General features: G+C 37.0%; 1 protein-coding gene across 1 annotated transcript; it reads left to right on the forward strand.

The window, feature by feature from the left end:
* The first annotated feature begins 5,434 nt into the window (after nucleotides 1–5,434).
* On the forward strand, nucleotides 5,435–23,602 carry TRIM69 (tripartite motif containing 69). Its single transcript, XM_087859159.1, has 7 exons — nucleotides 5,435–5,470; nucleotides 6,480–6,956; nucleotides 7,766–7,861; nucleotides 10,386–10,703; nucleotides 11,461–11,483; nucleotides 11,566–11,690; nucleotides 23,061–23,602. The coding sequence occupies exons 1-7, from the start codon at nucleotides 5,435–5,437 to the stop codon at nucleotides 23,600–23,602; spliced, it is 1,617 nt and encodes a 538-aa protein (XP_087715285.1).
* The last annotated feature ends 326 nt before the right edge of the window (nucleotides 23,603–23,928 follow it).

Here is a 23,928-nt window from a genome sequence, read left to right on the forward strand (position 1 = left end):
TTCCCAATAACAACTCTCAACAAAACCAGCATAAAGGGAACATAACTCAACATAAAAAAGCCATATATGACAAACCCACAGCTAACATCGTACTTGATGGTGAAAAGCTGAAAGCCTTCCTCTAAGACCAGGAACAATACAAGGATGTCCACTCTTTCCACTTTTATTCAACATAGTACTGGAAGTCCTAGCCACAGCAATCAGACAAGAAAAAGAAATAAAAAACATCCAAATTGGTAAGGAAGAAGTAAAACTGTCTATTTGCAGATGACATAATACTAGACATAGAAAACCCTAAAGACTCCTCCAAAAACTATTAGAAGTAATAAACGAATTCAGTAAAGATGTAGGATTACATATATTATTACATATATTATATAATTATATATGTGCATATAAAATTATAAAAATTCTATACAGAAGTCTATTGTGTTTCTATATGCTAATAACGAAGTAGCAGAAAGAGAAATTTAGAAAACAATACCATTTACAATTGTACCAAAAAGAATAAAATACAAAATACCTAGGAATAAATTTAGCAAAAGAGGTTAAAGACCTATCCTCTGAAAATTATAAGACACTGATGAAAGAAACTGAAGATGACACAAATAGAAAGATATATTGTGCTCATGAAATTCAAAGAATCAATATTGTTAAAATATCCATACTACCCAAAGCAATCTACAGAGTCAATGTAATACCTATCAAGATATCAATAGCATTTGTTATAGAACTAGACAAATAATCTTAAAATTTGTATGGAACCACAAAAGACTCTGAATAGCCAAAGCAGTCTTAGAAAGAACAAAGCTGGAGATAACACAATCCCAGATTTCAAACTATACTACAAAGCTACATTAATCAAAACAGTGTAGTACTGGCACAAAAAATGGACATATATATCAATGGAACAGAATAGAGAGTCTAGAGATAAACCCATGCTTATGTGGTCAATTAATCTATGATGATTAATTGAAGGCAAGCATATACAGTGGAGAAAAGACAGTTTCTTCAATAAATGCTATTGGGAAAACTAGACAGCTAATATGCAAAAGAATGGAACTGGACTATTTTCTTATACCATACACAAATAAACTCATAATGGATTAAAACCTAAATGTAATATCTGAATCCATACAACTCCTCAAATAAAACTCCAAGAGTTTACTGCAGCAAAGTCTTAGCAATATTTTTTTAAATCAGTCTCTTCAGGCAAAGGCAACAAAAGCAAAAACAAACAATGTGGACTATATCCAACTAAAAAGCTTTTTCACAGTGAAGGAAACCATCAACAAAATGAAAAGAAAAACCTACTGAATGGGAGAAGATATTTGTAAATGATACATCTGATACGAGGTTACTATCTAAAATATATAAACTCATACAACTCAACACCAAAAAGAAAAAACAAGCAATGCAATTAAAAAATGGACATAAAACCTGAATAGACAGTCTTCCAAAGAAGACATACAGATGGCTTATCATTATCTGAAAAGATGCTCATTATCATTAATTGTTAGAGGAATGCAAATCAAAACCACAATGAGATATCACTTCATACCAGTCAAAATGGCTAGTATGAAAAAGACAAGAAATAACAAGTGTTAGTGAAGCTGTGGATAAAAGGAAACCCTCATGCACTATTGGTGATAATGTGAATTGGTGCAGCCACTATGGAAAAGAGTATAGAGTTTCTTCGAAAAAATGAGAATAGAAACACAACCTGATCCAGCAATTCCACTCCTGGGAATTTAGCCAAACAAAACAAAAACATTAATTTAAAAAGATATGTACACCCTTGTGTTCATTGCAGCATTATTTACAATAGCCAAGATATGGAAGCAACCTAAGGGTTTAACAGATGAATGAATAAAGATGTGAGATATATATATATATATGGAGAGAGAGAGAGATAGTTTATTTGTGTATTGTATATATACATATATAATACATACATACACAATGGAATGTTACTCAGCCATAAAAATGACTGAAATCTTGCCATTTGTGACAACATGAATGAACTTAGAGATATTATGCTAAATGAAATAAATCAGACAGAAAAAAGTAAATACTGTATGACTTCACTTATATGTGGAATCTAAAAATTAAAACAAATGACTAAGCAAAATAAAACAGAATCAGACTTACAGATAGAGCAAATAATCTGGTGGTTACCAGAGGGAAGAGAGATGAAGGGATGGGCAAAATAGGAGAAGGTGATTAAAAGGTACAAACTTCCAGTTACAAAATAAATAAGCTATGGGAATGCAATGTACTGCATAGGGAATATAGTTAATAAGATGTAACAACTTTGTATGGTGACAGATGATAGCTAGGTTTACTGTGATCACTTAATAATGTATATAAATGTTGAATCACTATATGGTGTACACCTGAATCTTTATGATATTGTACGTCAGCTATATTCCAGTTAAAACAATTTAATGTATTACTTTGGATTACCAGGTCAAAATGGCAGGCTGCACATACTTGTCCACCTTGTCAAAATCCCATAAAAATTTCATAAAGTATATATACCAAAGAATATAATGGTGCTAGAACACAGGGAATACCCTCGCAGCAGACCAAAAACACTAGGGAATTTTTGCATAATATAAAGAAAATGGGATTTAGTGATACAGAAATCAAACTGTTGAAAAATCTGTAGCACAACACTAGAAAAAGAGAAGATGCTGAAGTGTTCAATCTTGACAAAATTCTGTAAAAATTCTAAATTCAGTCACTTATGCTCACAGCAGAATGAGGCTAAGGAGGAGTCAGCTAAGTATAAATTGAGAGATTGGCAAAGATGGACCAATTCAGGCTTTGGGTCAACTCCAAGTATAGCTGGCCAAGACCCTCTCACTAAATAAAGCAGGAGTATGCTGTCATTATGGGAGTGAAAGCTGGAAATAAAACAGGACAGTGCTCCAGAGAACTTCAAATTCCACAACACAAGTGGAACCTTCACACCCTTTAGGGATGTTTATCTCTGGGCACATCCCATCTGATTCACTTAAGTCTGCCACTGCATTAACTTCCTGGAGAACAATGATTTCTAGTATGCCAAAGAGGCCACAGAACTTCATTATTAATAGATCTAGGCTCTCATTTATAAAGACGGATATCCAAGAATCATCAGAAATTTGAGAAATCCTAGCAACATGAAAGAAAAGCCTCAAGTTACATAAATAGCCACCTAAGAAACAGAGTTAGTGCAGGACATAAAAGAGAATTTAAAAAATCTCATCTACACCTTAATAGCAATTAGGAGAACAGGTTCATCCTGTCTTTGAGAGTGGAGTATCTAGAGACCAAGAAAGCAGTCTTGAAATTAAAAACATGATTGTCTTCTAGCCAAAACCCAGCTGTGCGGAAGGGTTGAATATTAGAACTAATACAGCCAAAAGCAAATTAGTGAGTTAAAATACCAAATTTAAAAATTCTCCTGGGATGTAAACAAAGAGAAAAAGAAGCTTTAGAGAAAAATTAAGAAACACAGAAGGTAGATGTAGTAAATCTAATGTCCATCCAGTATAAACTCTAAAGGAAGAAAACTGAAGATAAACAGGAAGAAATAACCAATAAAGTTAAATAAAAATTACCTAATAATGGGTTTTTTTTAGCTAAATAATGTTTTAATTGATTAGGGCTGAAAGGATCACTTAATACTGAGAAATACTGAAAAGAAAAACTTAGAGCCATCCTGCTAAAAATTTGTGACTGTAAAGATAAAAAGATAATCCTACACACATCTAGAGGGAAAGAGACTCATTCCTGAAAGAAATTAGAATTAAACTGGCACTGGATTTCTCATCTGCAACACTGAATGCAAATAATGGAAAATGTCCATAAAGTACTGAGAGGAAAATGTTTGAACCTAAAATTTGAAATCTATACAAACTATCATTCAAATGATAGGACAAAATCAGGCTATTATTACTGGAAGTGAAATTATTCCATTGTAATATACTCCCTCTTCCTTAGATCTGCACCAAGTAAGGAGTTGGACCTGAGACTTTTGAATAAAGCTGGGACATCTGAAGAGGTACAACCTTGGTGAAGGAGTGGCAGTGAGAGATAATAAAGAATCCAAACTATTTTGATCTGGGGTCTGAATGAAAAATAAGAGACTCCCTGGAGAATTTTTAACCACAGCTTGCCCTCATACAGGAGTAGGCTTAAAATTTATAATCTCCCTATGATCTAGAGACTTGAAACCGATAAAATTAATATAAAATGGTGGAGTGTTGGTAGTAACTTGTATCTTCAAGAAGAAGTAAACATAAATATTCCCTGGAAGGACTCATCTTTAATCTAGGCAAAATATAAAATAGATATATATAAACTGAATTACACTAAAATCAAGAACTTCTATTCATGGGAAGACACCATAATGGAAGTGAAAATACAAGCCATGTACTGAGAAATGGAAGGAGATATTTATAACACAAGCCACCAAAATAGAACTAGTATCAGGGTGCGTGGGTGGCTCAGTCAGTTAAGTATCAGACTCTTGGTTTTGACTCAGGTCATGATCTCATGGGTCCTGGGATTGAGCCCGGCAGCCAGCTCTGCACTCAGCCAGGCGTCTGCTTGACTTTCTCCCTCTGTCCCTCCCCCATTCTCTCTCTCAAATAAACAAATAAATCTTTAAAAAATAGCACTACTACCTGGACTAGAGAACTACTCTGAGTCAATAAGGAAAAGACAACCCATTAGAAAAATGAGCAAGACTTAGACATTTCTTAACAAAAAAGGATCCACTAACATGAAAAATGTTAAACTGAATTAGTAATTTAAGAAATGCAAATTAAAGCTCTACTGAGATACCATTACACAGCTGCTGGTTTGGCAAAAATTAGAAAATATAACAACAATAAGTGTTGATGAGGCTGTAGAATAACCAAAATTCTCATTCTCTACTACCAGAGTGTAAATCGCTACATTTATTTTGGCAAACAGTTTGGTATTATCTAGTAAAGGTGAAGAGATGCATATCTCATGATCTAGCAATTCTGTTCCTAGGTATAGGTGCTAGAGAAACTCTTATACATGTTCACAAAGGGACACATACAAGAATATTATTAAAAGCATTGGGTGTAATAGTCAGAAAAATTGAAATGAATGTCTACTAACAGTAGACTGGATGCATATGTTGTGATATATTCACATAATGAAATACTATATATAATTGAAAAGGAACAGTTGCATGGGTTCGCCACAGATTAATCTTATGAACATAATGTTAAAAAAAAAAGAAAACAAGTCATAGAAAAATACATACCATATAATTCCAGAAGAAAAACTAAACACTATATTAGCTATGGATGCAATCATAGATGATGACATAATAGAGAAAAGTATAGTAATGTTTAAGTCAAAAGGCAGAATATTGGGTATCTATGAGAAAAAAAGGAGACACGTGCACATGCAATTAGAAAAGAACACACAGGGGACAACAAAGGTACTGGCAATTAGTGTTTTACTTTTTAACCTGGGTGGTAATTACAAAGTGTTGCTTTGTTATTATTATTTAAAATCTAAATGCTTTATACACTCTTATGAATCTATATCTCACAATAAAAAGATAGTAAGAGAATATAGTTTTATACCAATATATTTATAAACTTAGGCAAAGTAAATTCCCAGAAAAATATAAATTACCATAAATGTGTCAGAAAAATATAGAAAATCTGAATGATCCCATAACTATTCAAGAAGTAAATCAGTACTTTCAGATAATGCAAAACAACAACAACAACAACAACAACAACAACAACAACAACAAAGCATCAATCTCAGAAGTTATGCTGGTGAATTTGGCCAAACACTCAAGGAACAGATAATTCTATTACTTTTACACAAACTCAGAGAAGAGAAAAAGAAAGCACACTTCCCAACTACTTTTATCAGTTAGTATAACTTAGATAAGAAAACCAGACAAGGATGGTTTAAGAAAAGAAAATTAAAAGCAATCTCAGTCATGAACATAGAGGTTGAATCCTAAATAAAATATTACCAAACCAAATCTAGTAATACATAAAAAATATATCATGATCAAGATAGGTTAGTTCCAGGAAAGAAAAGCTGGTTTAACATTAAATAACCTAGAAAAACCATTATGTATATATACCAGGAAACATGTGAAAGAATGTTTATAGTAGCATTGGTTGTATGGCAAAACACCAAAATGGTCCAATTGGCTATCAACAGTAAAACGAGTAAATAAATTTTCAATAGAATATTAATATGGAAGTGAAAATGAATGTGTATCAACACAGTTATGTGTATCAACACAGATGACTCTCAAAAGTTATGTTGAACAAAGAAAGCAAATATATATATATGGAAGACTGGTGCTTTTACTCTGGCTGCACCTATTCTCAGCTCCTTTAAGAATGGAGCCTACTCCCCTGCAGTGCTGAAATGGGCAACAAGAAAGAGAAACTCATTTTAGTTGTTCTTTTCCAAAGGTATCTTCCAGACCCTCCTCCAACCTCGACCCAGGCAACTATGGGGAAGTGCGTGATCTGATCACCCAGATACCCTCTAAAGCGCAGATACAAGATATTACTAAGGAGCTACACTGCCCACTGTGTAATGATTGGTTCCATGATCCATTGATGCTAAGCTGTGGCCACAACTTCTGCCAGGCCTGTATCCAAAACTTTTGGAAGCAGCAAGCAAAGGAAACATTCTGTCCTGAGTGTAAGATGCTATGTCAATATAGCAACTGTACATTCAACCTTGTACTTGAGAAGCTGGTAGAGAAGATAAAGAAGCTACCCTTACTTAAGGGCCATCCACAGTGCTCAGAGCATGGAGAGAATCTGAAACTATTCAGTAAGCCAGATGGGAAACTGATCTGCTTTCAATGCAAAGATGCTCGGTTGTCTGTGGGGCAGTCTAAAGATTTCCTGCAGATCTCTGATGCTGTCCGTTTCTTCATGGTGGGTGAGCCCTGGGCCTTGAATAATGCCTTAGGAAAGCTGGGAAAAATCTTTTGTAGGGTCTCTTCTCTCTTTCAACCATACCCCTTTATTCAGATGATTATTAGGAAGCTCAGAAAATAAAACATATCTTGCAAAGTTCTTTCTCTAGAGTTGCTGATTATAGGAAAGGAGCAGTGGAGTAGCTCTGGTCTACTCCCTCAATCAATCAAATATTTACCTGTACCCTGCCATGACAGCACTCTGCTAGACACTGTGTAGAATATGGTGTACAAGATATTGCTTGTTATAAAAGTCTTGAAATTTAGTCAAGTTTAAAATGAATAAAACAACAGAAGCAAAATAGTCTACTATTGAAAGCTAAATTTTGTCACATTTGTAATTCATAAAGATTTAGAATTTCAAAGAAGATTAGAGAAAACTGAAATAGGGGTTGTATGGTGAATAAAAGCTTGAATTGGGAAATCATTTGCATTTGAATGGGCAGAAGGAAGAAATGAGTATTCTAAATGAGAACAATGTAAGTAAAAGTATAGTTAGTGAGAACAGTGTAACTAGAAAAGAATATGTAGAGTTATCTTCTTCAAACCCCTGTAGTAAGCTAATAAGAGCATAAAACTGAGTTTTTCTGCTGCTGGTTATTTTCTTTACAATTCTTAGAAGAGATAGGAATTATGATTTAGGTGAAAGGGAAGACTTGCAGCAATAGCTCGATTTTTTCCCCTGACACCCTGGGGCTTTAGAAGAGATAGCCCTATGGCCCTTCATCTCCCAAGTTAATGTGGGTTAATTCTATGTGATATTCTCAGAAGGAGCTCACCCTCCATCAAGGTCAACTGGAGGCAATCCTGAAGGAACTTCAGTCCCTGAAGAATACGCAGAAAGATGCTATTGCTGCTTACAAGGTGAGAAGCAGGGTAGAGGGGTTGAGATAGAACTGAAACACCTTCCTTGTAACTTCAGCTATATGAGTAGAAAGGTGCCTGTACATATATTATCAATACACTAAATGGCACGTGGGCTATAGAATTAGAAAGTGGACACTGTAGGGTGGAAAGAAGTATAGCAGTGAAATAAGTTCTCAATGGTTGATCAACAGAGAGAGCAGACTGACCTTTCCTGTTAAATGCTGATCCTTCTGATGGCTCAGTCACTAGGTGATTGTTCTGAGGTTGTGATCTGTCTGGTCTTTCCCATTATATATGGCAAAATATGGAATTTATCAGAAAAATCCACTGAAGATTGTTATGTCCAAAGAAATACCTTTCTTTTCTTTGGGTTTATAACCAGGCTACCTCTGATTGAAGGTCTCTCGGATTGCTGGTTTTTACCATCCAATTTGATCTTTCCTAGCTTCCCCCAAACTAAATAAACTATTACCTAGAGCTTCACAGGAGCTCTAGGAGAACATTAATAGTTAGAAACTTGGCAAAGCAGACCCTAGGTTATGGGGCTAAATTGGGGGTTCTATTTCTTCACTAATTATTCTATGGAGGAGAATCTTCTCTGGCTTTTGGCATCTGGAAGAAGAAATATGTACGATGAGGGAAAGAAGAAGGATAGATGGAAATAATAATGTCTCCAGAGAATGTTGCTTCTGTTGTAAGAGTTCCCAGTTCAGCTATTACAGTCGACATTCATTCACTCGAAAAATATTTATTGAGTGGGTAAGGTATTACCCACTAGGTAATACCTCCTAGGGTGGGAGACAGATTAATGGGATTAAGTAATCCCATTAATAGCAATAAAATGACAACTGTGATAATTACTATAAATGAAAATAAAGGATACCATAAGAATATATACATGAAGAACTAATCTAGGCTAGGGGAAGGGTATTCTCTGAAGAAATCACCCATTAAAAATTGAGAATTGAAGGATAAGTAACTTAGCCAAGTGAACTGGTTGAGGGGAATATGAAGGAAGTGGCCTGGAGAAGAATGTTCTATGAAGAGCAAAGAGCATATGGAAAAGTCCTGATATAGGAAGCTAGCTGTTATGTTAAACAGAGAGGCCAATAAAATTGGATCATGGTATACCAGATGAGACTGAAGAGGTAGATAAGAGTCCGATTATGTAGGTCCTCGTAGATAACATTAGGATATTTGAACTTCATCCTATGAATAAGAAGCCATTAAAGGGTTTAAATAGGACACGATTTCATCTCATTTTGAAAATAGGAGTCTAGTGGCTGTGTGAAGAGAGACAATGACAAGGATAATTTTAGAAGGCTATGCAGTGATCCCAGAGAGTAATGATGGTGGCTTGCACTAGAGGGGCAGCAGAGATAGAGAAAAATAAACAGCTTCAGCACATGATTTAGAGTTAAAAACAACAACAACAACAACAACAACAACAACAAACCTGGATGTGGTGACTGATTAGATGTGAGGGGGTGAGTGGAGATGTCAAATAGACAGTTGGATACAGGAATCTGGAGCTCAGAAGTTGGTTTAGGCTGGAAATAAGAAGTCAGCATAGAGATTGATTTAAATCTGTGGAAGGAGAGGATATTACCTAAAAAGAGAATGTAGAATAAGGGGAAAGAGCCCAGGACAGAATGTCAAATAACTCTAATATTTAGAGCTCGGTTAGAGGAGACAGAATCAACAAATAAGACAGAGAAATAGCGATGAAATAGGTAAAAGGAAAACTGGAAAAGTGTGAGCTAGAGAATAGAGTGAATTTTAAGAGTGCCGTTATAACGATGGACCGTAAAATCCAAGCTGGATAAGAGGAGACATGGAACAGAAGAAGGTGAGGAACAGAAATGAAGGGGTCAGTGAGTAAGAGGTTTCAATGAGACCCAGTAATTGTTGCAATAGAAGTACCTGAGTAAGTAAGAAATTAATTTTGGAGATAGTGAAATTGCTGGGGATGATAAAGTCCTGTGTGATTAAGAGAATGAGTAGATAAAGGTTGAAATCACTAGAAATGAGGAGGATAAGGCAGATGGTTCACCCCTCAGGATGTTGCAGTTTAGAAAAGGGGTATAGCAGTTATCAAGTTCAGTGCTTCAGACATTGTTCATCTCCTCTTTCTTCTATATTGTCCTGGCAGTGGAAGTTGCATCCCCCCAACTCTGATTTCTAGATAAGAGTAGTTCTTTCAGCCTCCTTATGGCCCTAGTTTAACAGCATCACTTGGTAGACATCAGTTTGTACTTCTGGGTAGGAGGGTACTATCATTCATTCTAGAATGTTTAATTAATTAATTAACCTCACAGCCTTATTTAATATGGCATTGGTTACCACCCTCGCTACTGCAATAGGTACCTAGAGACCACTTTTGACTATTTCATTCCTGAACTATTAACCTAACTGAGAAAAACAAAGTAAGTTTCCCAAAGGACTCCTACTATTTAATATGGTTGAGTGATGATACTCAAGAGCCATTTTAATGCATTTTCCTGTTATGGTATTTCCCAAGTTGTATGAGTACGGGTGGTGTGGGTCCTCATCCCCAAGTGCTAGTCTCAGTAATTACCATGGTGATGATCGTGGAGGTTTCCAGGAAAACAAGCTACATCTGCAGCAACACATCTCCTTGGAGTTTCTAAAGCTACATCAGTTCCTGCACAGCAAAGAAAAGAACATTTTAAATGAGCTCCGAGAAGAGGGGAAAGCCTTGAATGAGGAGATGGAGCTGAATCTGAACCAGTTTCAAGAACAGTGTCTCTTAGCCAAGGAGATGCTGGTGAGCATCCAAGCACGGATGGAACAGCAGAATCCCTTCGACTTTCTCAAAGTGAGACTCCCTATCAACATAATTATGGGTACACTAGTGGGAAGAAGAGGGATAGAAAGATGGAGAAGCAGCTTTTCCCCCACCAGGAGGGGAAAAACCTACTGTAGTGTTCCCTGGGAGAAAAGCAGAAGGCTACTTTTGCCTTACACTCAATAGGAAGCTGTACTTTCACCCTCCTGAAAAGATAATAAATGTCATTAATAATGGTATCTATTAATATTTTAATATTTCTTCATAAAGAACTTTGAAGGTTTATTTCTCGAAGATAAGAATGTTGCAACCTGAGTTGTATCTTAGACTGGCTTTCAAATGACATATTTGAAAGTGTTTGCCAGTCTTTACTACCTGAAGCTTGACCTCTAAAGAGTCATTGATTATCACCTCAGCACTCAGAAGTTTACTTAGCCAGAGTAAGGAAAAGCGGCTTTGGGACTGAAAGACCTATGGTGTTTTTCTACTGAAACCATGTAGCAGTATAGGTAGAAATAGCCTAACTATTAATTCCTCTTATTCCATGTAAAAGGGAACTCTAGAAAATCAAAATAAGATAAAGTCAGTTTGTCCTGGGTTAGATGAAGGACACCTGAGCAGAAAAGGCATATGGAGGATGGGAGGAGTTGGTGGTGATAGAATGGGGACATCTGCACAGGATCCCAGTATTGATGGTCAAATTGTGGTGGTGGCCAGTATCGCCAAAGAAATTTCTGGTGTTGATAAGCAGACATCTAACTTCTTTATTACTCCTTTTCTCTTCTAGGATATCTCATCTTTCTTGGATAGGTAAGTGTTTCTGTATGGTATTAATATATTTCCTTCAGTCCCTGGAGGATGTTTAAGAGTAAATGATTTATGTGCCCTGCAGATTGGAACAAGGAACAAAGGTGCTGATGCCCAGAGAGCTTATCTCCAGAAAGCTGAACCCTGGCCTGTACAAAGGTCCCATCCAATACATGATGTGGAGGGAAATGCAGTTTTCTCTCTCTCCAGGTATCAATGGGTAGTGGTTACTGGTTCCTGGAATCTATGTTCCTTCTGTGGGACCTCTTCTGTGGCACTAATTAGTACTATAGAGTTTGGGATGGCGGAACGGTAGAGTTTAGCCAAAAGAAGACTAGGTATGACTTCCATCAGTATGACTGTTTCTTCTGGTACCATGACTTTTCACTGGTAAATAGAGTCTGATGTGAGAATTACTTCTCAGCCTATGATTTTGTTTCATTTTTCTATCAAACGTGACAACCATTCATTTTACCTTGTTTTGCTAAATCAGTTCTATAAATCCCTGGTCTTCTCTGCCCTGAGTGAGGAGGTTACTGCATATACTCTTGTATGTAATAGAGTCTTTATAGATCCCCTTGTGTTTGATGTTCATAATGTAGAGTATAACATTTTAGGAGACTGTTTAGAGATCTTCAGTGCTTCAAAAGAAAACCAATAATTTCCACAGATGGGCCAAATAAGGACAAAGTTTTTATTTATCCTGCAGATACCAAAGGACTGAGCAGGAGAAAAGAATACAAATGGCAATTCAAGAACATAAAATAAAGTTCTAAAATAAAGCCGGCTTTATTTATAAAGTTCTAAATAAAGTTTTTTATTATGTTTTTAAATTCACATAGATTCATTATTATTATTGCTTATAGTTAGTGATTTAATGAAAATCACAAATTTATTCCTGTTAACAAATTTTCCAAGTAATTGACATTGAAAACACAGCTTTGCTGAGTTTTAACTAACATAGAATAAAATTTGCCAATTTTAAGTGTACAATTTGATGAGTTTTGACAAATGTATAAACTTTTGTAAACATCTCTAGAAGTTTCTGTCACGTGCAAAATTCCTGCATATCCCTTTGCAGTCAGTTCCTTCATTCTCTCCCTAGCCCCTAACACTCACAGATCTGCTTTATTTCACTTCAGTTGTGGAATCATACATTATATAATCTTCTGTGTCCGGCTTTTTTCACTTAGCATAATGCTTTTTGAGATTTACTTATGTTGTTGCATATATCAATAATCGTGTTTTATGGGTACATCACAGCACAGTGAATCTTTTTCCATCACCTTATTTTTAACTTATTAGTGTTTTTATATTTTCAGTGCATTTTATATAGTTAGCATGGAAAGCCTTGTGGTTTTTTAAATCCAATCTGACAATCGCTTTTAATTGAGGCATTTTGACCACTGGCATTTAATATTATTATCAATATAATTGGGTTTAAATCTAGCATCAGGGTATTTGTTTTTATTCATACCATCTGTCTTAGCTGAGGTAGTATTTGTCAGGTTTCCCACTATAAAGTTACTTCCCCACACCTTTATACTTTGGAAGGAAGTCACTATGCACAGCCCACACTTAAGGAGTGTGGAGTACCTACATAAATTATTTGGAATTCTTCTGCATGGGAGATTTGTTTCTTCTGGCTTGTTATTTTTTATTGAATGCCAAACATGATCAATTTTACATTGCTGTTCACTGGATCTTGTTGTAATCCTTTAAGCTCTAGTGGAGCTTTAACTTTGGCATGTAGTTAAATAACCTTTTTTCCTTTTGACACTTCCTTTAAGCTTTGTTGAGGTGTTTAAGCTTTGTTAGGGTGGTTCAAAAGCAGTCTTTAATCTAGGGCTAACTTAGCCCATTTCCTAAGGTAATACCCTTCTGAGTACTCTGCCTGATGTTCCACATTGTATAACATTTTCCCGTTATGGCTGTCAGGATTGAAAACTATTGCCAGACTTGTGTGAGCTCTAGAAAATGTTCAGCCTACTGCTTTCTAGAGATTCTTTCATTGGCCCTAGTTAGTTTCACTGCATATCGGTACAGCCTTAAAGGAATCCCTTTGTAGATATTTGAAAGTCTCTGTATAGCTCCCTCTTCTGTGTTACTCTACTCTGCAAATTCTAGCAGTGTTCAGATCACATTATGTTTTTCTTTTGTACTCTTTGCCCTGTAAAATCAAAATTCACTTCTAGCAATCATTTAAAGCACAAACTGATTTTTCTTTATTTTTGGTATAAGTCTACATCTAAGAAAATCAAATAAGATTCACTTAATCTATGGCTATTTTACTAATAATATAACTGTGGTCAAACCTTGGTAAAATATACTTCATACTTTTTATTTCTAGGCCTTTGCTTATTCCTCAGGCTTGGATTTTCTCCATTCCTGCCTTACAATAGAAGCTATTGTTTTAGGGCAGAGGCTGGTTCTTTTTTAATAAATGGTCTGATAGTAAATATTTAAGGCTTTATGGGTTGTGTGTTTCCACAAAACTTAACTACTTAACTGTCATTGCTGTGAAATGGCAACCATATACAATGTGTAAATGAATGGCTGTTAATGTGTTCAATTTTCAATTAATGTTTTCAAAACAAATTTATTTACAAAACAGGCAGCAGGCCATATTCGGCCTGCTGGTTGTTGTTTTATCAATTTCAGTGTATATTAAAACACTTTAATGTATTTCTTTTAGTGTGTATCAGTAAAATGTTACTGAAGTTCATTCATTTATTCAACACACTCTTATAGAGAGCCTACTATATGCTAAGCACTAAGTTGGACTCAACAGATACAGAAATAAAAGACATAGTTTCTGTTCCCAGGAAGGAGAGGCTAAAAGCCAAAGCAGAGTCTATACCAGCTACCTAGGTGAAAAGTTATTAAGAGCTAAGCCAAAGGTATGGGAATGGGAATGAAAAATAAAGAATAAATTCTAGAGACAGAATTCCAGAAGCTGAAATATACTGGACAGGAGCTGGTAATAGGGGATAGAACTATAGGGGGTGCCTGGGTGGCTCAGTTGTTAAGCGTCTGCCTTCGGCTCAGGGGGTGATCCCAGAGTCCTAGGATCGAGCCCCACATCAGGCTCTTCTGCTATGAGCCTGCTTCTTCCTCTCCCACTCCCCCTGCTTGTGTTCCCTCTCTTGATGGCCATCTCCCTCTGTCAAATAAATAAATAAAATCTTAGGGAAAAAAAAGAATAGAACTATAGGAGATACAGATTTTGGAGGAGTTCAATTTTGGTCATGTTGTGTTGAAGGACCTTTGAGGAGTTCAATTTTGGTCATGTTGTGTTGAAGGACCTATAGGAAAACCAAGTGAACATATTCAAATGGATAACTATTCTAACTGGAGCTTAGAAGAGACCAGGGCTGGAATAATCAGTATAGAGTAGGGTGGCTGAAGCTATTGATGTAAATGAGATTTCCCAAGAACAGTGAGAACATACAGTTAAGGAAGGAACATCTTATATAGAAATAAATAAAGGGAAATGAAGCCTCCCAAAAATATTGAGGAATTTTGGCAAAAGAGGTAAGAGAAAAACCAGGAAATGAAGTTGACACAGAATCTAAGGAAAGAGAGTGTCAAGAAGAAGGGAGCGGTCACTCATGCCAAATGTGAAGATCAATTTAGAAAATGATTGGAGGGGTACCTGGGTGGCTTAGTTGGTTAAGCAGCCAACTCTTGATTTTGGCTCAGGTCATGATCTCAGGGTTGTGAGATCAAGCCCTGCATTTGGGTTCCACATTGGGCCTGGAGCCTGCTTAAGATTCTCTCTTCCTCTCCCCTTTCACCCCCCCAACCCCACCATCTCTCTCCCTCTCTAAAAAAAAGAAAAAAAGAAAGAAAGAAAGAAAGAAAGAAAAAAAAAAAGAAAAAAGAAAATGATTGGAAAGAGATATTTTTAACAGGAATTGGGAGTTTGGTAAGGACAATTTTATTTTTTATTCAAGTATAATTAACACATCATGTGTTATATTCATTTCAGGCATACAATAAAATGATTCAATGATTCATATATTTTTTTAGTGCTCATTAAGATAAGTGTACTCTTAATCCCCTTTATTTTACTCATTCTCCCACCCATCTCCCCTCTGGCAACCACCAGTTTGTTCTCTGTATTTAAGAGTTTGTTTTCTTGCAACACCTGGTTGGCTCAGTCAGTGGAGCGTGCAACTCTTGATCTCAGGGTTGTGAGTTCAAGCCCCCCATGTTGGGTGTAGAGATAACTTAAAAATAAAATCTTTTAAAAAAGGGGGGGTTGCCAAACCAGGCAAAGACCCCCTCAAAAAGGAGAATTACAGACTGATTTCCCTAATGAATATGGACGCCAAAATCCTCAACAAGATACTTGCTAATAGAATCCAACAGTTCATTAAAAGGATTATCCACCACGATCAAGTGGGATTCATACCTGGGATGCAAGCGTGGTTCAATATTTGCAAATCAATCAGCGTGATACATCATATCAACAAGAAAAGACTCAGGAACCATAGGATCCTCTCAATCGATGCCGAAAAAGCATTTGACAAAATACAGCATCCTTTCCTGATTAAAACCCTTCAGAGTGTAGGAATAGAAGGTACATTTCTCAATCTCATAAAAGCCATCTATGAAAAGCCTACTGCAAATATTATTCTCAATGGGGAAAAGCTGGAAGCCTTTCCCTTAAGATCAGGAACACGACAAGGATGCCCACTCTCGCCACTATTATTCAACATAGTACTAGAAGTCCTTGCAACAGCAATCAGACAACAAAAAGGGATCAAAGGTATTCTAATCGGCAAAGAAGAAGTCAAAATGTCTCTCTTCGCAGATGACATGATACTCTATATGGAAAACCCAAAAGAAGCCACTCCCAAACTATTAGAAGTTATAGAGCAATTCAGTAACGTGGCGGGATACAAAATCAATGCTCAGAAATCAGCTGCATTTCTGTACACGAATAACGAGAACGAAGAAAGAGAAATTAGGGAACCCATCCCATTCACAATAGCACCAAAAACCATACGTTACCTTGGAATTAACTTAACCAGAGACGTAAAGGACCTTTATTCTAGAAACTATAAATCACTCTTAAAAGACATTGAGGAAGACATAAAAAGATGGAAAGATATTCCATCCTCATGGATCGGAAGAATTAACATAGTTAAAATGTCCATGCTACCCAGAGCAATCTACACTTTCAATGCTATCCCGATCAAAATACCGATGACATTTTTCAAAGAACTGGAACAAATAGTCCTTAAATTTGTATGGAACCAGAAAAGACCCCGAATCTCCAAGGAACTGTTGAAAAGGAAAAACAAAGCTGGGGGCATCACAATGCCGGATTTCGAACTGTACTACAAAGCTGTGATCACAAAGACAGCATGGTACTGGCACAAAAACAGACACATAGACCAATGAAACAGAATAGAGAGCCCAGAAATGGACCCTCAGCTCTTTGGGCAACTAATATTTGATAAAGCAGGAAAAAACATCCGGTGGGAAAAAGACAGTCTCTTCAATAAATGGTGCTGGGAAAATTGGACAGCTACATGCAAAAGAATGAAACTTGACCACTATCTCACACCATACACAAAAATAAACTCCAAATGGATGAAAGACCTCGATGTGAGACAGGAATCCATCAAAATTCTAGAGGAGAACATAGGCAGCAACCTCTACGACATCGGCCAAAGCAACCTTTTTCATGATACATCCCCAAAGGCAAGAGAAACAAAAGATAATATGAATTTATGGGACTTCATCAAGATTAAAAGTTTCTGCACAGCCAAGGAAACAGTCAGAAAAACTAAGAGGCAGCCCACGGAATGGGAGAAGATATTTGCAAATGACACTACAGATAAAGGACTGGTATCCAAGATCTACAAAGAACTTCTCAAACTCAATACACGAGAAACAAATAAACAAATCAAAAAATGGGCAGAAGATATGAACAGACACTTTTCCAATGAAGACATACAAATGGCTAACAGACACATGAAAAAATGTTCAAAATCATTAGCCATCAAGGAAATTCAAATCAAAACCACACTGAGATACCACCTTACGCGAGTTAGAATGGCAAAAATAGACAAGGCAAGAAACAACAATTGTTGGAGAGGATGTGGAGAAAGGGGATCCCTCCTACATCGCTGGTGGGAATGCAAGTTGGTACAGCCACTCTGGAAAACAGTGTGGAGGTCCCTTAAAAAGTTAAAAATTGAGCTACCCTATGATCCAGCCATTGCACTACTGGGTGTTTACCCCAAAGATACAGACATAATGAAGAGAAGGGCCATATGCACCCCAATGCTCATAGCAGCAATGTCCACAATAGCTAAATCGTGGAAGGAGCCGAGATGCCCTGCAACAGATGACTGGATTAAGAAGTTGTGGTCCATATATACAATGGAATATTACTCAGCAATCAGAAAGAACGAGTTCTCAACATTTGCTACAACATGGACGGCACTGGAGGAGATAATTCTAAGTGAAATAAGTCAAGCAGAGAAAGACAACTATCATATGATTTCTCTCATCTATGGAACATAAGAACTAGAATGATCAGTAGGGGAAGAAAGGGATAAAGAAAGGGGGGGTAATCAGAAGGGGGAATGAAACATGAGAGACTATGGACTATGAGAAACAAACTGAGGGCTACAGAGGGGAGGGGGGTGGGGGAATGGGATAGGCCGGTGATGGGTAGTAAGGAGGGCACATATTGCATGGTGCACTGGGTGTTATACACAACTAATGAATCATCGAGCCTTACATCGAAAACCAGGGATGTACTGTATGGTGACTAACATAATATAATAAAAAATCATTATAAAAAAAAATAAAAAATAAAATAAAAAAGGGGGGGTTGGTCTTTTTTTTTCTTTGTTCATTTGTTTTCTTAAATTCCACATATGGGTGGAATCATATGGTGTGTTTTTCTCTGACTGACTTATTTCACTTGGCATTACATCCTCTAGATCCATCCATGTTGTCACAAATGTCAAGATTTTATTCTTTTTTATGGCTGAGTAATATTTCATTGTATATATATCACCTCTTTTTTATCCATTCATCTACCGATGGATACTTAGGTTGGTTCCATATCTTAGCTATTGTAAATAATGCTGCAATAAACATAGGGGTGCATATATCTTTTCAAATTAGTGTTTTCATATTCTTTGGGTAAATACCCAGTAGTGGAATTACTGGATCATATGGTAATTCTATGTTTAATTTTTTGAGGAAACTTCATACTGTTTTCTATAGTGGCTGCACCAATTTGCATTCCCACCAACAATACACGAGGGTTCCATTTTCTCCACATCTTCCAACACTTGTTATTTCTCATATTATTGATTCTAGCCATTCTGACAGGTGTAAGGTGATCTTAATTTGCATTTCTCTGAGGCTTAATGATGTTGAGCATCTTTTTATGTGTCTGTTGGCCATCTGTATGTCTTCTTTGGAAAATGTCTATTCAGGTCCTGTGCCCATTTTTTTTTAAAGATTTTATTTATTTATTTGACAGAGATAGAGACAGCCAGCGAGAGAGGGAACACAAGCAGGGGGAGTGGGAGAGGAAGAAGCAGGCTCATAGCAGAAGAGCCTGATGTGGGGCTCGATCCCATAACACTGGGATCACGCCCTGAGCCGAAGGCAGATGCTTAACCGCTGTGCCACCCAGGCGCCCCCGTGCCCATTTTTTTAAACTGGATTATTTGTTTTTTTGTTGTTGTCTAAGTTCTTTATGTATTTTGGAAATTAACCCCTTAGAGGATATATCATTTGCAAATATCTTTTCCCATTCAGTTGTATAAGTTGTATAAATTCTTTATGTACTTTGGCTGCTAGGCCTGTGAGTGTACTGGTGTGTGGTGTTATCTTTCAGTGAGGTAATTTTAAAAGAGTGGAATGTGTAGAAGTTATATTATGAAGGGTTCAGGAGTGATTTGGAATGAAGCAGTAGTGAAGTGAATAGATCACTCGAGAAGCTCCACTAAAAGGGAGGATGTGAATGTGGCAACAAAGTCAAAAGAAGACTTTTAAATACATTTTATTTAAGTAATCTCTACACCTAACATGGGGCTCAAACCCCTGACCTCCACATCAAGAGTCACATTTGCTTCCAACTGAGCCAGCCAGGCACCCCAAAAGAGAACTTTAAAAAACATAGTGAAGGGGGGGTGCCAGGGTGGCTCAGTTGTTAAGTGTCTGCCTTCAGCTCAGGTCATGATCCCAGGGTCCTGGGATCAAGCCTCCACATTGGACTCCCTGCTCAGCAGGAAGCCTGCTTCTCCCTCTCCCACTCCCCCTGCTTGCGTTCCCTCTCTCACTGTCTCTTTCTCTGTCAAATAAATAAATAAAATCTTTTTAAAAAATAGTGAAGGAAAACAGCCTATAGAAAGGCAGAAACCAATGGTATAAGACAGGGGATAACTGGTGGAAGTAGGGAAGAGTGAGTAAGATCTAGCAGAGAAAAGTATTGACTTTACTCAGTTTCCTCTGAAAATGGAGAGAAGATAAAATGGTAGAGGCAAACAACTTTATCAGATGGAACTTGCAGAATGAGTGGGAAGAATTGAGGGATTCCTACAAGATGTACTATAGTTTCTTTGTGAAGCAGGAGGTGAAGTCACCTGCCTGGCAGTAAGGAAGGAAGTGATGAAACTGAGGTGTGAGGAGGGAGATTCACTTCAAAAGAAGAGTGATTTTTACATGAGGATAAGGATTAGAGTAGGGGTCTAGAAGTGGCAGTGGTGGCTCCTGGATCTCTGGTTTTGAATTTAAAAAATGAATAGTCTAATGAACTTTTCAAGTTGTATTTTTTGGAGAAGAACCAGTCAGGTTTCTGTTAAAGTAAGAAGGTGATGAGAGAATTTTGTAAAGCAAGGATGCAGGAGAGTTATTTAGGGAGGGAGTTCTAAAGGGCAGAGTGAAAAGGGACGGGTGGGGGCAGTGGGAGGATGGGTGAAGGTAGAGGAAGCAAAGAACAGAATAATGGGGATAAGAGTACATTAGGGGATAAATCATTGGAAGGGTCTACATTATGGGTTTTGGCCAAGGATAACAGGAATATGAGGCATGGTGGAATTAGTTGGGTGTCAAGGATTCAAGTGGAACTCTGAAGTTCATTTATTTATTTAACAAATAGTTACTTGAATGCCTATGAACAGTTCCAAATTTTGAAGGTATGTGAGGAAACAAAACAGATAAAGTCCCCACCATCTCAGAGATTACATTGTAGTGGAGGAAATGGACAATGAAACAGTAAATAATTTCACATAGTGATAACCATTGTCAAGCAAATCAAGCAAGGTACATTCAGTAAGTAAGTATTCATGAGAAAAAATAAAGTAGGATAAGGGTACAAACAGTGATGGATAGATGAACATGCTATTTTTGGTATTAGCCAGAAAAAAAAACGTCTTTGAGGAGTTAACTTCCCCCTCCCTATGTTTTACTATGGACATTTCCAAACATACAGAAAAGTTTAAAGAATTTCATCGTGAACACTGCTATACCTACCTAGATTCTATCACTAACATCTCACTGAACTTGCATGAACAAGGGCTGGAATAATGTAAAGGAATGAACCCTATGGGGAAAGAGTGTTTGAGGACAAAGGAAAGAAAGCGTAACAGCCCTAAAGTCTGAATGACTTTGGTATATTCAAGAAACAGCCAATAGGTAAAGGTGATTGGATCAAAGTAAATAAGGGAGGTATGTGTTAGGAGGTGAGGTCACAGAGGTAGGTAAATCATGTAGATCCTGTTTGCTCTGTAAGGACTCCAGATTTTATCTTGGGTGTGATGGAAAGCATACGAGTGTGTTGAGTAGAACTGGATGATTTCATTCATATTGCAGAATAGGATGCAGATGGGTAAGAGTGGAAACAGAACAGTTAAAAAGCTATTACAATAGTTCCAGGCCAGTAGTATTTGTGAAAGTTATCGGTCTTTAAAATATATTTTAAAGGTGGAGTTGATAGAATTTACTGTTGGACTCAATATGGTATGAGAAAAAAACAGGGGAGGCAAAGCTGACTAATAGGAATCTTTGGAGCCTGGGCAGGCTGAGTTAGCTGGAAGTATGAAAGGCTTGGTGACAACAGCAGACTGGGGTTCTAAAAAGGTTGGTAAGGAGTCTATATGACATCTCCAAAGAAATCCCAGTTCTCACGTTAGAAAGAGCAACAACCCAAGACAAATGGGGATATGTGAGGGAGGGAATATTCAGCTTCTATGGAAAAAGTCAGGATTCTACAAAGTCTCCTGTTAGAAGAGAATTCCTTGGGATGTTAAAGACTTTGGCTTCTCTGGGAAGAGATTTGGACTGGATTGATCTCACTTCCAAGGACAAATAAATCCATTAACAACAAGTGTATGCATATATGTATCTGTGCCCCTTACATGAACACATAATTTTTTTGTTTCCTTTATCAAATTTTGTGCCAAGGTTTGATGACCTGACACCTAAAATTTGTGTCATCTCCTTGCTGATATGCTTCCAACATCTCTTCATTTAGAATTTCTTTTTTACACTGCTGCCCACTTACTTGTCTAAACCAGTGCTTGACAAATAATGTGAGGAAGGACCAGTTTTTAAAATCTCAACCTGTCATGGACTAATATATTTGTAGAAGACAATATAAATTAATTACCAAAAAAAGTGGAATAAAAAAACATTACAAAGTACAAGCCCAATTGTTTAATTATTAGATCAACTGACATAAAATTACTCTATCAGATTGCTATGAAAGATTCTAAGAGAGGGGTGCCTGGGTGACTCAGTTGGGTAAGTGTCTGACTCTTGATTTCAGCTCAGGTCATGATCTCAGGGTCATGGGATCCAGCGTCAGAATGGGCTGCTTGCTCAATGGGGAGTCTGCTGGAGATTCTCTCCCTCTGCTCCCCACCCCTCACTCGCTTTCTCTAAAATAAGTAAATAAATCTTAAAAAAAAAAAACTTTCTACGAGCTTACTCTTAATTTCTGTACTATTTTGTCCCAATTGGTGACCCACATTCTGATTAACGTGGCATAAACCACTCCACATCTTAAAAGTCCCATTACCTATTAAATCACATATAAACTTCTCACCATTGTCCTCTAAACCCTCCCAGTTAGCTCAGACTTACCTGCCTCTAATAGGTATTTACTCTCTCGCGTAAGCTACTATTTTTAACCCATTCCTTTTTGCCTCTGTTTACCCAGTACATCCTGAATACATCTCATAACTGAAATATTTATTGTCTTTAGAAAGTTTTCCAAGGACAAACTTACCTAATCTTTATGCTTTCAACATTTGTATTTTCTTAAATTTATTAGTACAGATGAATATTATTTGTATTGTTTTCTTTGTTGGAGCATAAATTGCTTCAAAGTAAAGTCAGATTTTTACCACAAATTTAAAAATGTCTAGAATATAGCCACATGGGTATAAAACAATAAAAAGTATATAAGTAATTATTTGTCTAAGAGCATATGTACATGGGAAGATAAAGTACTGACGTCTGTGTAAATACGGTCTTTTACTATGGGAATTTACATTCATCCCTTTTCTCCCATGCCCTGCTTTTTTTTCTTAATAGGCCTATCTTCATTAACTCTAGACCCTAAAACAGCTCACCCAAATCTGATGCTCTCCAAAAACCGGACCAGTGTGTGGCATGGTGACATTAAGCAGGTAATGCCCGATGATCCAGAGAGGTTTGACTCAAGTGTGGCTGTGCTGGGCTCAAAAGGCTTCACATCTGGAAAGTGGTACTGGGAAGTAGAAGTAGCAAAGAAGACAAAATGGACAGTTGGAGTCGTCAGAGAATCCATCATTCGGAAGGGCAGCTGCTCTCTAACTCCTGAGCAAGGATTCTGGCTTTTAAGACTAAGAAACCAAACTGACCTAAAGGCTCTGGATTTGCCTTCTTGCAGTCTGAAACTGACTAATAACCTCAACAAGGTGGGCATATACCTGGATTATGAAGGAGGGCAGGTGTCCTTCTACAATGCTAAAACCATGACCCACATTTACACCTTCACTAGCACTTTCATGGAGAAACTTTATCCCTACTTCTGCCCGTGCCTTAATGATGGTGGAGAGAATAAAGAACCCTTGCATATCATACACCCACAGTAATTAGTCATACTATTGTATAAATTCAGGGTGTTATTAAAGAGGTATTAAAATAGTTTACCAGTCTCACTGGTTTCTCTTCCCAGTTTATGGGGAACTCTAGAATAAAGAAGAAATGATTCAATTCACAAACTAAATTCTATTCTCAGGGTCTTAAGTGGATTTCACCGGAGCTTTTCAAAATGTCCTTCTAATTCTCTGGGGTCTTCTAGGACACAGGAGCCACTCTTCATGAGAATGATCATCATGCTATTATTACTGGAGCAAACTGCAACTTCAGTTCGTGATGCTTGGAAACACTTTCCAAACATACCCTGAAATTCTATTAT

The sequence above is a fragment of the Ursus americanus genome, chromosome 36 (genome assembly GCF_024610735.1).
Source record: "Ursus americanus isolate L20-20 chromosome 36, mUrsAme1.1.p, whole genome shotgun sequence".
NCBI lineage: Eukaryota > Metazoa > Chordata > Mammalia > Carnivora > Ursidae > Ursus > Ursus americanus.

Excerpts from the sequence above, each read along its gene's own strand:
- TRIM69 (XM_087859159.1), top strand. The coding sequence starts at position 5,435 with ATGCAATTAGAAAAGAACACACAGGGGACAACAAAG. Across the intron at positions 6,957-7,765 it reads ATGCTGTCCGTTTCTTCATG|AAGGAGCTCACCCTCCATCA; the intron begins GTGGGTGAGCCC and ends TGATATTCTCAG. Across the intron at positions 11,691-23,060 it reads GCAGTTTTCTCTCTCTCCAG|GCCTATCTTCATTAACTCTA; the intron begins GTATCAATGGGT and ends TTTTCTTAATAG.